We start from the raw sequence: 15,602 nt of genomic DNA, 5'->3' as shown, positions 1-15,602 counted from the left end.
TAAAGTATCACCAAGAAGTTGAAGATTTGAGGTTTAGGATATGACAATCCTATATATTAGAAATCCATCATTTCAATTAGCTCAAGTTATGTATGTTTTAATAGCCCATACTACTGCCCCCACTTGCACAGAATTGTACGTCAGGAAGGTGTAGGAGCACAAAAAAGTTACTATAATTTGAGATAATATTTTCGCTGTTCTCTGCCCATTCCACTCAGATCAAAATGCCACTCTGTCTCCCTTCAGTGCAACTGCACTTAAAATAAGAAAAAATATGTTTTGATGTGAACATCAACTTTACAGCAACTGTATCTTCTGAAAAAGAAAATGGGTATGCAACAACGCTGCCTACTCCTCCCACCTCTTYACTGTGGTATAGAGCGATGAGAAAACAGAGAATAGTTCAAGGCCTCAAGATTATGTATGTTCAGAATAAAAGCCAGACATGAACCTTCTGTGTACGTTTCAACCCCCATTTCAATCACACTGAATGTGAACTTTCTTTGAAAGGCTCGCATACATTTTGTCAATAAATTGGCTGAAAACAAACCGAAATATGGAAGAACTCCCTGTACTCTGGTTTTGTGCACAGACAACTTGGCCCATGTGGATCTTAATCATGAACTGGGAAATGTGTCCTGTTGTATTTGAAAATAAAGAAAAACAAGACCATCTTTTCAGATATAAGCATAAACCAACATAATTTTKTATCTGTAGCCAACCTGTAACCAACACTATCACCTGCTGCACACACAAGGCAGGCAGTAAGGAGACCAGAGCTCGGATCAATCACAGTGTCGGAGACCTATTTCCGGATAGCGAATGAAGGGCAAGAGAGTTTTTATCATTCAAGGCCCTGTAGAGCTGTGGTACCATCATTCACTAATGCTATGCATTTTAGGGAAGACTGGAGAACATACTCCTTAAATAATTACTAAGGGATAGTTTTATAAGTCTGATGGAAACTAAGTGTAAGACATAATAAAATGGAATACATTATGACCTCGTTTTCAGAACAAAACGCATTTTCCTTTGAAATCAAGAGTATCATCTTTGCAAGTGAGGCCAATACAATACAGACTGTTTCACTCACTCATGTATGTAGTTTCTCTTGCAGCTCGTAAGGGCATCGAGATGAATCAGCGTGAGTCTGGGCAGGTATCCTAAGCTCTTCCCTTCAGCTCTGGCAGGGCATCTTAATGTCCATCTGCACCAGTGAGACTGAACGCCAAGATGAATTCAAGCTCTACTTTTTGTTCTGTTAGAGAGGCAGAACTAAATGGGTGCACATACCTAAGCCTTACAAAGACTAGATTATTCCCCAAGGATCAAGTGAAGTGTTGAGCTTTAATTTGGTCAGCTTTTTAGACAGACAATTCTACCAACTATTCTACAAAAAATTAGGAGCCATCTACTGAAAAAAGATTTGGACTTCATGTAAGATCTTCACACTAGATCTTAAACAGGAATTAATAATTATTCTAGATAGTATTACCTAGTAAAAGAGCTAAAAATCTTTTTACCAGATTCGTGTTTTTTACAAGCATCCTTGAGCACCCAAAATAGATCAGAGTAAAGATGGTCAAGTACTCATCAGTGAACACATAACTAGCTTGGGAACAACTCTTGTTTTTCCAGCTTCTCCACTGATTAATGAATGAATAACTTCTCACCAATTAGTGTATGAGTGATTTCATGAGTAGCTGCAAGTCACATTTTTCTGGTATTCAACAAGTTCTCTCTTGAAGTAGAATACATCGTATTACAACCAAAAGCCTGAAATTAAGCAAAAACATTCTAACATTCAAATAACATCATCTGATTAACAGTAAAGCAACTGAGGGTTTTTTTGAGCAAGACAAAACAAGCTGAAGATAAAAATGAAGTTTCATTCTAGATTGCCTTCAGAATTGTATGCAAAAAAACTTACCCTAAGGATTTTTCTTTAATGACTCTGTAAATAATCAAAAGGTATATGAAAAATATAAATAGACAGTCTTTGAAATCACAATCAAATTCAGTCTATTGCAGTCTACAAGTTGCAGTCTACTACTTACTACATACACAGTCTTTTGAAATGTGTCCAGTGTTGGTGTCATTTTAGAGAACTACAAAATCAATATAACACAGTACTTTCCATACTTTATATATACCTTCTTTTCAGAATACCCTAAAGGTGGAAAAAAAATACAGGTAACTTTTAAACTTCTCAGTGAACTTTATTTTGGGTATCAGTTGTTGTATGAGGAAAAAGAAAGTAAAAGAATAACCTTTCCTTATAGCAAAAAAAAATCACTAACCTACATTGTCATTTTCCTAATTCTGACAAAAATTTCTTGTTATGACTGTCTACAGCAGAAGGCACTCAGGGCAAGAAAAAAAAATCAAAACAGAAAAGGCTTTACAATTTGAGAATTGTTTTTAGCATCAGTGTTGAAATATCTCCAAAAGAAACGCTGATAAAATAGATTTTCCTGTTTTTTTCTTAGTAGATGCTAATCAAAATTAGGTGCTGATTAGCATTTAATTCCAAGTTTTATAAAAAGAGAGCTCAATTTCTGCAGGCTTCTTTGTTTTTAGACATTTCCAAAAGATCTTTTTTAAAAAAAAACTTTATCGCAGCTGATGTCTATATTGAGATTACAACAGTTTCATCTGTTTTTCCATGTGAATCATTTTCTTCGTAGTACTTAGTCTCTGATGGCCAAGAATGTGATTTTGTAAGCATTTTTACTGAATTGTCAAATGTTTCTGTATGGGAAATAGGACAAATATTGTTTTGAGAACCAAGGTTTTGGCGGCATGTGTATACAAGATCAGTTGACCCTTGAGACTGCAAGGCTTTATATTGACGATTCCTCAGAGTGGTGTTCTCTGTATTTTGTTCTGAAGCATCCTCTTTCATCTCCATTGCACGAGCTAGCATGTAACTAACCTTTCTCTGATGAGCCAAAGCCTCTTCTTTGTCATTTAGCTGTATTTATTTTAAAAATAAAARAAAAAAAAATGACACTAGTTTATAAGCTAAGAACAAAGCATTCTGTGTAGATCAACAGTTATATTTCTTAAGAACTCATGTTTAACAGTTAAAAAAAAAAATACTAACCAAATCAATTAACATCTTAAGGATTTCGTGAGTATTGTCTAGCTCTTCAACTTTCCTACAGTCCACACCTGAAGACAGCAGGCCTGATAATTTTTGTCCCAGACTTTTCTTGTTTCCTTGCAACTTGACACATCCTAAGAAAAAGGGTTATTTTTTGTCTGAATCACAAATGACATGAACTCTGTATTATGTAAGAACACAATTACCTTGGGATAAAATAAACACAAATAAAACAGGATTCTGATCTACCTCCTCTAAAAGTGCGATGCAAGTCATAGCTTCTTCTAGTGTACCTAACATCATTATTTGCACACAGCACCACCCTCACCATAACTTCCTGACTATATAGTCTTTTTCACAAATATGGGCTAATCGAAAGTTTTTTGCTATATAAAAAATACACTTTGGCTCTAGTGAAGCAATAACTCTTTGTAATCTGTTTTTAAACACTTGATAGACTGAGAAAAAAAATGATACAAGTTTTTAAGAAGTTTCTAAGATTTCTAAAAAGATTAATATATTCAATTTATGAAATAYATGTACTGGAATATAAAACCTGGAAACAATGACACCAGTATAGGGGAAAACAGATATGTATTCTGTTTTAGTATTATCTCCTGAGGGCACTCTAAGGAACCCAGAACACCAGACTCCTAAGCTTACCACCTACAGGCCAATGGCTAACTCCAATGTATATGGAGGTGGGTTCYATTTCTAATTCTGCTATGGTTTTGACTGTGACATAAACACTGAAGTACTTCTCTTAATGTTTCTCTTAAGAAAGGAAAGGATAATTACAACTCTTACTCTTTTACAGAGTGCTCTGTAACTCACAAATGACCTGTTAAGTATAATTTTAATAAATATATACTATATGTAGATATATATATATAAAAAATCAAAAACTAAAAATGTTCGCAAAAACAGAAAATTTTGTATGCAGCATTTCAGTGAAAGCTTAGTATAGACTTCTTCACATTTATACTCCTTCCATAAATCTTATATTGAACTAATTTTTACATAAAAATATTTAAACTGTTCACAGCATCTTAAGATGACCAGGTTAAACATGCCAGACAATATCTTTTGTTGTTTTCATAATAATCATCTTAAATATCCAGGATGGTATTATCATTCTAGATAAATCATTTTAAAATAGATAAGGTGTAACTCAGATAATATAGTTCAAGCATGTGTAATAGAAAAAGGCTACATTAAAAGCCTAGCCTGATAACTCCAGTGTCATACATCAGTATTTACATAATGAATACTGTAACATTCCACTTATACATGGATATCCTGTATCACATATGTAAAGCTTCTGGCAGAACTCCATAGTACGCTACTTAATGTATTTTGGGTTTTGACATAATGTTGTTCCCCTCTTCTCGACTCTTCAGAAGCCCCGGCAATTAAGCCACAGCCATACGTTTGATGCAGCAAGCAAGTTAGCCAGCTAACTTCTCTATTCAACTGTAACAGTTACACAGCATGCCCAGTTACCATCCTCCTTCAGATGTCTCCAGCTTATAAATTTTGTTTCCTTTTTAATTTTATTCATTTCCGCAAGCCTCAGGGCCTGGTCCTTCCTCTGCATTAGCTGCTGCTCAAATGCAATTCTGAAGGCATCTGCCATCATAAAAGCTTCATCTTTACTCTTCTTGAGAAGTTCCATCTGGTTGTAATTCAGAGAAAAATTGAAGCATATTAAGCAATTTGAAAGCAACAGCAGATTTAAAAATGTAGATTAAGAGACAGGCTGAAGCCACTAACACAAGTCAAAACTTTCATGTTATCAGATCACCACAGTGAGGCTGAAGGCAGGCCTGTGCAGTTAAAGGGGACTGAAGAGAAGTCAGACAAATCTTAAATACATATCATCAGAGAAGTGGTGGAAACCAAACTAAATGTTTTCTTGCTACATTAAGAAACACATTTTGAAATGGAAATTGAAGTCCTTACCCTTCCCTTTCTTTGCATGGACAAAACACCCATCTACAGACTGCAATAAATGGCTGCAAGTAGCACTATTTATCTCCCCCTGTGCAGTAAAGCTTGAAGAGAGCTGGAATATCCCATACCAACTGACCCTATGCACAGGAGCAAGAGAAAGAGATAATAACCTTGGTACAACAGGGACATAACAGTAGTTTCAAAATTAGCGTTTCAAGTGGAACTTCCATGTTAGGACCACGAGCAAGCAAATTCGTAATATCTAAAACTGTAAGTTTAACTAAATTCAAAAAATTTAAGTGCTTAAAAATCATTTTATTGACCTGAAGGTGATATAAATAGTTTTTAACAAGACCAGCTCCATGATCTAGCTGGCAGCACAGCCTTGTAAATGCTGATGCCAGCACAAGGGAAGACATGGAATGCACTGCAAAGAACGAAGGGAAGCCATCCCTTTCAGCAGTAGCCCACATTCAGATTACAAAATTATATTTTTTGAGTGCATCTATTTCTTATAGTTAAAAAAAATATAGGCAGAAGGAAATAGAAAGAGACTACAACAGAAAAATGAGAAAAAACTTTTTATAAGTAGAACTGATTTATACTACAGTTCCACATCAGCAAAAGTTAGGGTACTACAAAGATTACGTATTTCTGAAAAGCAGTCTTGTTTCAAAATACATCAATTCACCTAAGTTGCAGGTAGGGCGTTTTTGCCTTTATTTGATTTTGAGCACACACAATCTTCTGCTTGTTCACATTTAAGTCAGGCAGCATTACCTCTTGCTTGAGCTGAAGAAGTTGTTTTCGAGTTACAGCTGACATTTTAGCACAGGAACAAGGTTGCCCTCCAGAAGCACTGCAGGTGCAGGCTCCAAGAACTGCCAGCTTTAAATCCAAAAACAAATCACCAATTAAGTAACTATCTGTACACACAAAACAACCCAAGAGATGCCAGAAAGCTACCAACAAAACATCCTGAAACCACAAACCATAAAAAAACAAACAAAAAAACATGATTTCTTTTGATTCAAAATGACAAGCATGAAATGTAATTTTTAGCACTAATCTCATATCTATCCTAAATGTAGTACTTTTGGGGAATTATGCATATTATCTGTTCAAATCTAAACTCACTGTCATTAAGGGCTGCAAAGGAGATGGGCTTAAAAAAATTCAGTTCCTTTTCATGTGGGTAATTTGCATTACCCACATGGCAATGCTCAAGAAAATTGAGATGAAATAAGCAGTGTGCTAACACACACACACACACACACACACACACACACACACACACACACAAAGCCATGACTACATTCCAGTGAATCTGTACGTAAATATATCCCTGTAAATACTGATCCCCACCAGCTATCACTTTGAAGTGGATAGCAAAAAAAAAAGGAAAGTCTTACAGCATGATCTTGCCAGCTTGAACATGTCCAGAAACATTAATAAATGTTTCATATTATACAGTCTACTTTTTAATCTTATAAGCAAAGAAAATTTGGAATACAGACTTCCAAAGTGCAGTCTGGGACATGAGACTTTGCAATGTATAAGATGGAATCTTGGTCATCCCCTTATGTTCTTAGACAGGTCAGTGAGGTTACTAGGGCATTTTCCACCGATCAGAAACTTGCCAAAATAGAGTACTTCCAGTTTACTGGAAAAGATGACCTAAAGGCAAAAATTGTCAGCCTGTTTATGCTGCTCCCTGCAGATCTCATTAGTATATATTTTTTTTCCACTCATTAAAGAAATGCAGTAGACAGGGAACTGGGAATTAAAAGATTAGGAAGACATAAATATGCATGCTGGCCTGTGAAAGATAGCCTGATGCTTCTTCTGTCTACTCTTTCTTTGCAAAATAGAAGTCACAGAGCACCAAAAACTAGAAAACTGATTCACAGGCATCCAAAGGCATGTTTTCATTTGCAAGAATCAAGTCCAAAGAAACAGTTAAATAATCAGTAAGCAAAATTTAGCAACAGATATTTTGAATATAAACATATCTTTGAGCCAGYTGTCATGAAAAACAGACTCCATACTTACTTCAAGACCTGTAACATCTGTAAGGTCACTTTTATTCCAGGACATATTTTCCTGAATCATCTTCTGTTGTTTCACATCAAGCATTGCAAGAAACTCCAAGCACTGCTGATTCAAAACTATGAAATAAAACAGTGAAAATAATTAAAAGTTTGCCATTCTGATTTCTTAATAACTGAGTTTAACTACATCCAAATGAAGCAATTTCATGGCTTAAGCGTCAGTTTGGGAATATGATGAGATGACATAGATCTAGAAACTCAAATCCCAACCACCTTTTCTTCTGTGTTTTCTTAGAGGAGATGACCCATTCACAGAGACAGTACCTCATATATTACTTTTCCTCGGTATTCCTTCTCTCCTTTTTTTAAAAAAGCTTACAATTAAGTCACTTGCTCTTTTCTTAGAAAAACACAATATTGGGAAAATAATTATGTATTTCAGCTTTTCTTAAAAAAAAAAAAAAAAAAAAAAAAAAAAAAAAACACTATGTGGAACCTGAAAATAAGGGAAAGGAGGTTGAGCCATTCGACCCAACCAAATCTCTGCACCATCTGCACTTTGAAAATGCCACTTTAAAGCTGACAAGCTAAATATCTCAAAGTTTATGCTACTGGACTCTAAGTGGATATGTTAAAGCCACCTCACGGTAATTTTCACTGCAGCAGGAGCATTCTGTGGTTGTCCTGACCAAGAGTTCCCTCCTTCCAGAACATAAGGAACACAGAAGAGTTGTTTCCCTTCACACCCAGTGTGTCACCAACCCAGTGAGATAAGATATRTGTATTTCCTTCAGATTTGATCTATTTTTTAAGCTATGAATACAAACAACTTCTGCTATGGTTCCGTGAATTTTTTAGTTCAAGTGATCTAAATGTGACAAGAAAAGCTGGCACTACCTGTCTATTTGAAGAGGATTCCTGTGTAGCCACTAATACCAGCTGCCATTAACATAACAGACTTATCCTGACAGAAAGCTGTAGTCACAGTTAAGATCTCAATTATTCCAGAGAAACAGTATTTTAAGAGGAACAGCTATTGGTGGCTTACTTGCATTTTCAGATTGAAGAGTTTTAACTTCTTCTGTTCTCAGTTTCAATGTTTCCCTAAGAGCTGCATTTTCACAATATAGCCTGCAGAAGTTAGAGAAAGGCTGCATCATCTTTAAAACAATTATTAAAAAGAGCACTCAAATGAAAGAAGTCATTAGCCTGTTAAAATACTGCATCTAATGTTTCTGCAAATTAAAATTAGGATTAAAATCACGGATTAAAGAAAAAAAAATCAAAATTGAAAAAATAAAGAGGATTCATTTTCACACATATTTCCTCACTTATAGCATTGTTTATGTAAAAATTTATATAATGTTTCCATACCAGTACCAGTGCTAACTATGTATAGATATTGTTATACATAGACCTGCCAGTCAGGGGTCACTAAACAACCTGAAACTGCTCCTAACTAGCTTCCTGAAAAAAAAATAGATAAGAATGAACTTCTATGCAACCAGCATTTTTTGATGGGAGATTATGGTAATAGTATTTAAAATATAATCAATTTGCCATCACCAAGACAAACAGCTGGAAACAATGAAATATTCTGAATAATGAAAAATATAGATCATGCAGGAACTGAGGACTGCAATACACCTGCAGGAGCAGCTCTGCATAGGCCTGGTCTGGCTGGCACTGAGCCAAGGCTAATGAACAAGGCTAGACCGTCTGCAGAGTCACTCCTAAATTATCCACTCTGCACATGGCTCCGCGGGAAGAAAATCTGAGAATCGCTGCATTCATATTGTGGTTTCTCTGCAATTGAGATAACACGTGTTGTTCAAATCGGCTGACCATTTTAATTAAAACACACTCTTGCACAAACAGTTTAATTGTGTCAAAGTATGTTCAAAGGTTTTGCAAGAGAATGTTAAAAAAACCCTACTCATATGTAAACATAACATATGCCAAAAACTTCAGAGCTTAACTAAGAGATGAGGTTAAGTATCACACTGCCATTAGAAACTGTTGATAAAATCTGTAATTGTGAACTCCTGAAACACTTGCTAGCAATTTTTTACTTCCTTCAAAATATTAGATTGTTATTGAACATACAACAATATGGCTCTGGTCTTAATTTTAAAAAGTAAATTTCCTGCATCTTTAAGTACCATTCTAGAGAACAGCTACACTTTTAAGCTTTACAACATGAGAACATACAATATACATTTACAATACATTCTTTCTTGGCACTTTGCCACTTTTCTATTCAAGAAGGAAACATCAATCTGAAGTCCTCAATCTTGAAGCAATTAAATTTTTTATTTGTACATCTCTTCAGCTGTCAGTAAATATAGCAAACTGTAACTTCAGGGTTTTGTTTAACTATTAACCTGAAACATTTTCATTTAAACAAATAAAGGAAAATACACATTCTGCCTCATCTTGTTGTCTTGGACATCAAAAAGCAAAGCTGCCTAAGCTCATAACTTACTGCTGCTTACAGTTTTCTAAAGCCATGTTTCAATCTCTAGTTTTCAACTGTTAATACTAGTTTTCTTACTCCAAATAAACTGGCAACACTTGCTACTTTTGTAGGTTAGAAGAGCCAAAGGGTTTTTCATTCTTTGACAATTGTAGCTAAGTTAAGAGGCAAAAAAGAAACAAAACATCTTCACAAAACTCACGAACAATTTTAAATTATTGGCTTATTCTTTGATTCTGTTTGAAAATTTAAATTAAAAAAAAAATCTCTACTAAAGTAACTCTGACAGATCAGAGAGACCACTTACACCTTTAAATAACTGGAGCCTGCTGGTCAGTTTTCAATGTCTGTTACTGCATTGTTTATTTAGTGCCTCTAGCTTCTTCCGCTTGCTTAACAAGGCAACACCTGCTGTTAGTACAGAAAACTCTTACTTAAACAAAGAGCCAGTTGACCAACCTATCTCAAAAACATTCCATTTTACTCATGCTCATACCTACAAAAAAAGGAAAGTTCACACACTTTCCACATGCATGCACATACCATTATTTTCTAGGCCTCATTTCCATTTAAAGCAAATAAAGATGATCTGGTTCTAACGGGCTAACATAATAAAGTAATATGACTGAATTGAAAACCCAGCCTAATAAAGACAACTTATATACACATTAAAGAATTGAGTTATTAATTTCAGTAGTTTTAATTGAAACATATAAATGTAACTAGCATGAAAAATACATAAGCCTTCCCAAATCCAGAAAGTTAGAAAAATATGAAGAAACAGAAAATCTGACAAAATGAAACAGGGAACATAAGAAAGGTAATATGTAGCATTCAATGCAATTAAAAACCCCAAAGATATACAGCATGAGTAGAATACCTGTCATATTTTTCTCTCCAGGTCTCTTCTATGTTTTTAAATCTATCCTGGTCAAACTCAATTTCCCATTGCAAAGTATTTATTTCCTGTAGAGACAAAATAAACCAGTGGCAGTTCATTAACAGCCTGACAATAAAAGTAAGAGATGTGAACTGCTAGTCCTGAGTTTGGCACTGACAGAGATTTGGGCAGCCAATAGGCGCTACAATCTCTGTATCTCTATCTATATCTTTTTTTTTAATAAATGTGGTACCAAACACCAGAAAGGTTCCCATCACTACTCCATGAATTCCAGACCATGCTGAATGAGCTAACAGTTGCAGTGGCTTATGACAAAAATAAACTTATGCTATCACATTTTCATATTTCTAAAATGCCTCCCTTACTGTTCTATGGAGAGGCCACATAAAAAAGAAATAAAACATAAATCTGAGATTAACAAAGCAGGGTCAGTATCTTCTTCCTCCTCCTCTCGTTCTTCCCTATTAAAATTCGGTAGTTCTTTCTTAGGCTTGTTTGGAAGTTCTTCATTAATAAATCATACTGTGAAAATTAAGCATCAGTATAAATAAAGCACTGTAAAGCTTATAACAAAGAGCAACCAAAAATAGAGAGAGAACTCTAGGATCTTTCAGGTATTATCTGCACACAGTAGAGGATGAAAACATTCAGATCAGAACAGTGATAAATCAACRTTTTCCCTTTCTATCAAAGAGGAATAAGAATACTTTCAAAAAACCCAACACTAATGTTAGATCTGTATCAGTTCAAGGAAAAAAAAAAAAAAAAAAAAAAAAAAAAAAACAGTACAACCGCTCCTTATTCCATAACAAGCCAGGTTAGGAGCAATGGCCTATTATGATTTTGCATAGAAAAAGGAAATCTTTGCACAGGTGTGAAGAAAACTTCTATCCTTACCTTTTCTAAAGCTCTCTTTTCTTCCTCAGTTTTTTGAAGCATTGCTTTTGTATGACTAGTGGCTTTGTTAAATACTGCCTGTAGAAAAAGCACAAATCCATCAAATACTGTAATTAAGTAAAGTCGTATTTTCAAATTTACATCACTGTAAATCAAAGTTCTTGGCTAAACAGGAGTGTGAAGAACTACAAGCACTAGCAGTTCACTTCAAAGTTCCAGCAGGTTCTAATTTCAAGACACTAAGACACTGAAGTGCGTAAAGAACTTCTGTTTCAATCTTGGTAGTTTTTTCAATTCAAAAAAATTTAGCATATTTTGAAAAGAGATTACAACTTCTTTAGGGCTTTTCCACATCACAAAATCAACTCTCAAACGACTTAGTTACAACATACTTATAGCTTGATCTGGACATAACTTAATATGAATATCCAAGGGTAGAAACCAGCAGAACTATAAATGCATTATGCAAGTTAAGTTAAAAAAAACAGCAATTGATTTCAACATTGTTGATCGTGATAGTAAACAAAAATACTATAAATCACTCATGAGTGATTTATWGTATTTAATGACAGATTTAATGCATACTCCAAGATGATAGATGGAATAGAAATGTTTTCAGTTCATTGCTTTGCAACAGAATTGCTAGCACTAGAAAAACCATGAAGGACTGCAAAGAAGGCAATTAAATAGCTAGACCCTCATGGATAAATTTGTGACATTTTGCTACAACACTGAAGTCTCCTTGAATAACTGTAATAGAGCTACACAGAAAAGGTACTAAATCGTAACAGCCAAGTCTATATACACCTACAGATTTAATGCTTTAAACTACAGCCGTGGGAAGTATCTAAGTTTCTAGGGAATGGCAGGAAGATGTTCGTTTTCTTTTCTTGACCACTAAATGACCAAATGATTTCAGAACAACTCCTACCATGTTCTGTAAAATTCTTAGGGCTTCATCTTTTCCTTCAAGCTGTCTTTGAGAAGCTTCAAGCTCAACTTTTAAAATTTCAACTTCCTGAGGCAAAATAAAATAGGAACACTGAGTAAAAACAAAGACAATTCTGTTAAAACACAATCGTAACAGCAATGTAAATTTGCCCTCTTCAAGTAACAACCTTCCTGCTTACCTCTTGCTTAAGTCTTTTGTCACAGCTTGTGACACAGAAACGTTAGCATTGCATGCTAGAGCAAAATCCTTAGTGAAGAACACTTGTAGTTATTATTTTCTGTGTTTTCTTCAAGCAGGTTTGCAAAGTAAACTATTGCAGTTCTGACTTGCTAAAGAAACACCTACTCATCTCAGGAAAAACACACACACACACACACACACACACACACACAGAATTCCACACAGCATCTTGGGCAGCATTTCCACAAGAACCTAACTACAATTACATAAAAGCAATACTAGTCTCTGAATAGTCAATTATGAACTTTCATTTTCTCCTCTCTTGCTTACTTATATGCTTATCTGAGAAAAGGAGGAAAAGAATGGCAATCATTTCACAGACCACCCTCTGATACCTTACAGATCACAAAAGATGAATCAGTTCCCTACACAACAAAGAATTCAAGTACCTTAGTATCAAAAAAGGCTGTTTTTCTTAGTAATTCTAACCTGTGAAATAGAAACACAAACACTATATGCTAGCTTTCCACTTTATATTGTGTGAGCATCCTCTCACTTTGTAGAATCTTTTGAGTTATGTAATGTTTAAATTGCAGGAGTACACAGAAAATTCACAGAATATGTGATTTTATTCTCTCCCAAATGTGCTCTTAAATGCCTGATATGGAGGCCCAGCTCCTTACGTAAGAGGAACTACTCAGGAATTACTTAAGCTAAAGGGCGTTGATGACAGTTAAACTCCTGAAGAGTACTAATTAGACCAAAGGATTGAGCCCAAGCACTCTTACCCATTCATCATCCTAGAATATTTTTATTTTCTCGTGAAATTATTTTATTATGAAATTAATCTGAAGGCCACTGTTTTGTTTCTTGTTTTTTCATATCGATTTATTTGATCAGCTTACAAAGACAATGCTGAGCTTAAAAGGGCTAGGTTGGGTATTTGTTTTTTTAAATACAAAAATGCAGATTTCAAAAACAGTAGACTTGGTGCTGTTACTAACCTCTAGAGCTTCTTGAAGTTGTTGCTGGAGTTCTTCATTTGAAACTTCAGAATCAGACACTGTAAGATGCATAAGAGGTACTAAAATGTGAAATACTAAAATATTTACAAAAGAAAATATGAAAGTTTGCTTTAGTGTGAAAACTAGGAACATGTAGAGGTGAATTTTCAGCTTTGTGTTTTTTTTTCTTCTGGGGCTAATAAGCAGATTTAAGAAATATTTAAACAGTAAACTCAAACACACACTCTCATATTTAAGAGTAGCCAAGCTGGAAAAAGAATCAGTTAGAAAGAGATCTAAAATCAGTAGAATTTTAGGTTTTTCTTTTAAAAATAAAGAAAAAACAGAATTGTCATCTTCTCTCATGAAAAATTAATGTCTTTAAATCCTTTTTTTAATTGCAGCTTTTCAACAATCAAAATCAACACAACAGTAGTTAGCACTGTAGAGAAGTATGCATGATTTTCAAGAGAACCAGGTGAAGGACACTGGTGGAATATTCCATAAAATATAATGCTCCTTTAAATAAACAGTTACCATTGGTACAATTTTCCCTCAAACTGAGCACCACAGAGATATATTAACACGCAGTTTCCTACTAAATAAAAGTTGGATTCATGTGGGCTTAAGTCTTGCTTTTATGGAGATTGTAATGCTAGATCTAAGATAGCATCATAGAGAGCACTGACAGAAGCACACCGAAAACAATTACAATTACACTGTCTTTGTAACGTCTTCTCACCAATGCTGCTGAAACCAAAAAGAATAATTACATGGGTTAGCTTACTGCACTGCRGGGAGAGGATGGTGGGGACTTGTAACAGAGAGAAATAAATCATACAGAAATACTTTGGTCAAAATATTAGAAGTGGCTAAAAAAAATAAAGGAAAGGCAGAAGTTAAATTGTAATGAACAGCACTACCTGTTATTTTATTTTACTCATAGCATTGCTAACCTCACAAAAAATTGAGCACCACTGTTGAAAGAATAGAGACACACAGATTATAARAGTGACTTCTTATCCTCAAAACTATGCCAATCCAAATTTCAACTAAATAACAAACAAGATTTTACTTGGCCATGAACTCAGTTCACATACTTGCTCAGGGAAACAGACCAAGCAAGCCAAACAGGACAGTTCCACTCCACTTTACAGACAGATACACACACACATACATAGTTTTCATATATATGTACATATGCATACTCATATACACATACATATATGCACACACACACACATATAKAKAKAGAGAGAAAAACCCAACCCTGTCTGCCCCCTCTGCCCTGTCAAAGGATACTTTGCTAAACCTCACTTTCGAAAGCAGAGCCCATTTCACACTAAAAAGGGCCACAGACTGATTAATCGAAAAGAAAAAGTTAACATAATGTCCACTGCGGYTTTTAACATTTTTGGAGGAAAAGCTAGGAGCAGAGACCACTTTACTGCCTCAACTGCACCGAGTATTGCCTATTGCAACACTAACCACATAGCGACTCAAAACGGGGCCTAAAGGCTACAAAAGTTAACCTGTGACACTGCATTAGATCGGAACGCAACGCGTATTAATATTTCAGAGATTTTAATTGTTCTTGCAAACAGTTTGAATTAAACTTGAYACTAACTTGTGAAGTAGCTGAACCTCTCGATTTTGCAAACAGATTTAGAAAAGGATGAGTGGTGAATAATAACTGTAAATTAGTCTTACCACAACTATTTTGTTGGCTYGAACTAGCGAGTACAACTCCAAGCTTTTTGGACAATCCATCATAAGAACYGTTTTGTTTTGAACCGGGAGAAACTGCGGTATCATTTTCTTCTCCTCTCTTTGTTGACAAGGGAGAGCTGCAAACCTTTGCAGACCCTTTCCTAGGTCTAAATGGATAGGAGTTTTGTAAATCTTCCACTTCATAGACGCCTCCAGGTCTTCTCCCAAGTCCATTCCCCAAGTCTCCGCACACCATGTCATCCTCTTCAGCGTCCTGCATCTCYGCCTCCCTTTTGTTTATTTACTTATTTTCAATTGAGGGCACTTAACTGCAAGCAATGTCTCTTCCAAAGCAACAGATATTTGAATCTA

At 35.1% G+C, this 15,602-nt stretch overlaps 1 protein-coding gene across 2 annotated transcripts; it reads right to left on the bottom strand.

Moving 5' to 3' along the window:
- Positions 1-2,198: 2,198 nt before the first annotated feature.
- On the bottom strand, positions 2,199-15,595 carry CCDC125 (coiled-coil domain containing 125). 2 transcript variants are annotated; one of them, XM_085322060.1, is made up of 11 exons: positions 15,231-15,595; positions 13,521-13,579; positions 12,316-12,402; positions 11,385-11,462; positions 10,467-10,552; positions 8,159-8,241; positions 7,112-7,227; positions 5,840-5,947; positions 4,610-4,781; positions 3,107-3,240; positions 2,199-2,974 (listed from the first exon to the last, which is right to left on the bottom strand). In XM_085322060.1, the coding sequence occupies exons 1-11, from the start codon at positions 15,508-15,510 to the stop codon at positions 2,630-2,632; spliced, it is 1,548 nt and encodes a 515-aa protein (XP_085178186.1). In that variant the 5' UTR covers positions 15,511-15,595; the 3' UTR covers positions 2,199-2,629. The 2 variants fall into 2 exon arrangements, with proteins under 2 accessions (XP_085178186.1, XP_085178187.1); XM_085322061.1 differs by lacking the exons at positions 12,316-12,402; positions 13,521-13,579 and having other exon boundaries at positions 15,231-15,460.
- Positions 15,596-15,602: the final 7 nt, after the last annotated feature.

Source organism: Rhea americana, unplaced genomic scaffold (genome assembly GCF_003343005.1).
Source record: "Rhea americana isolate MKP2758 unplaced genomic scaffold, rheAme1 scaffold_74, whole genome shotgun sequence".
Taxonomy (NCBI): Eukaryota; Metazoa; Chordata; class Aves; order Rheiformes; family Rheidae; genus Rhea; species Rhea americana.
The sequence above is the reverse complement of the archived record's forward strand: the minus strand, read 5'-3'. Positions and strand labels throughout refer to the sequence as shown.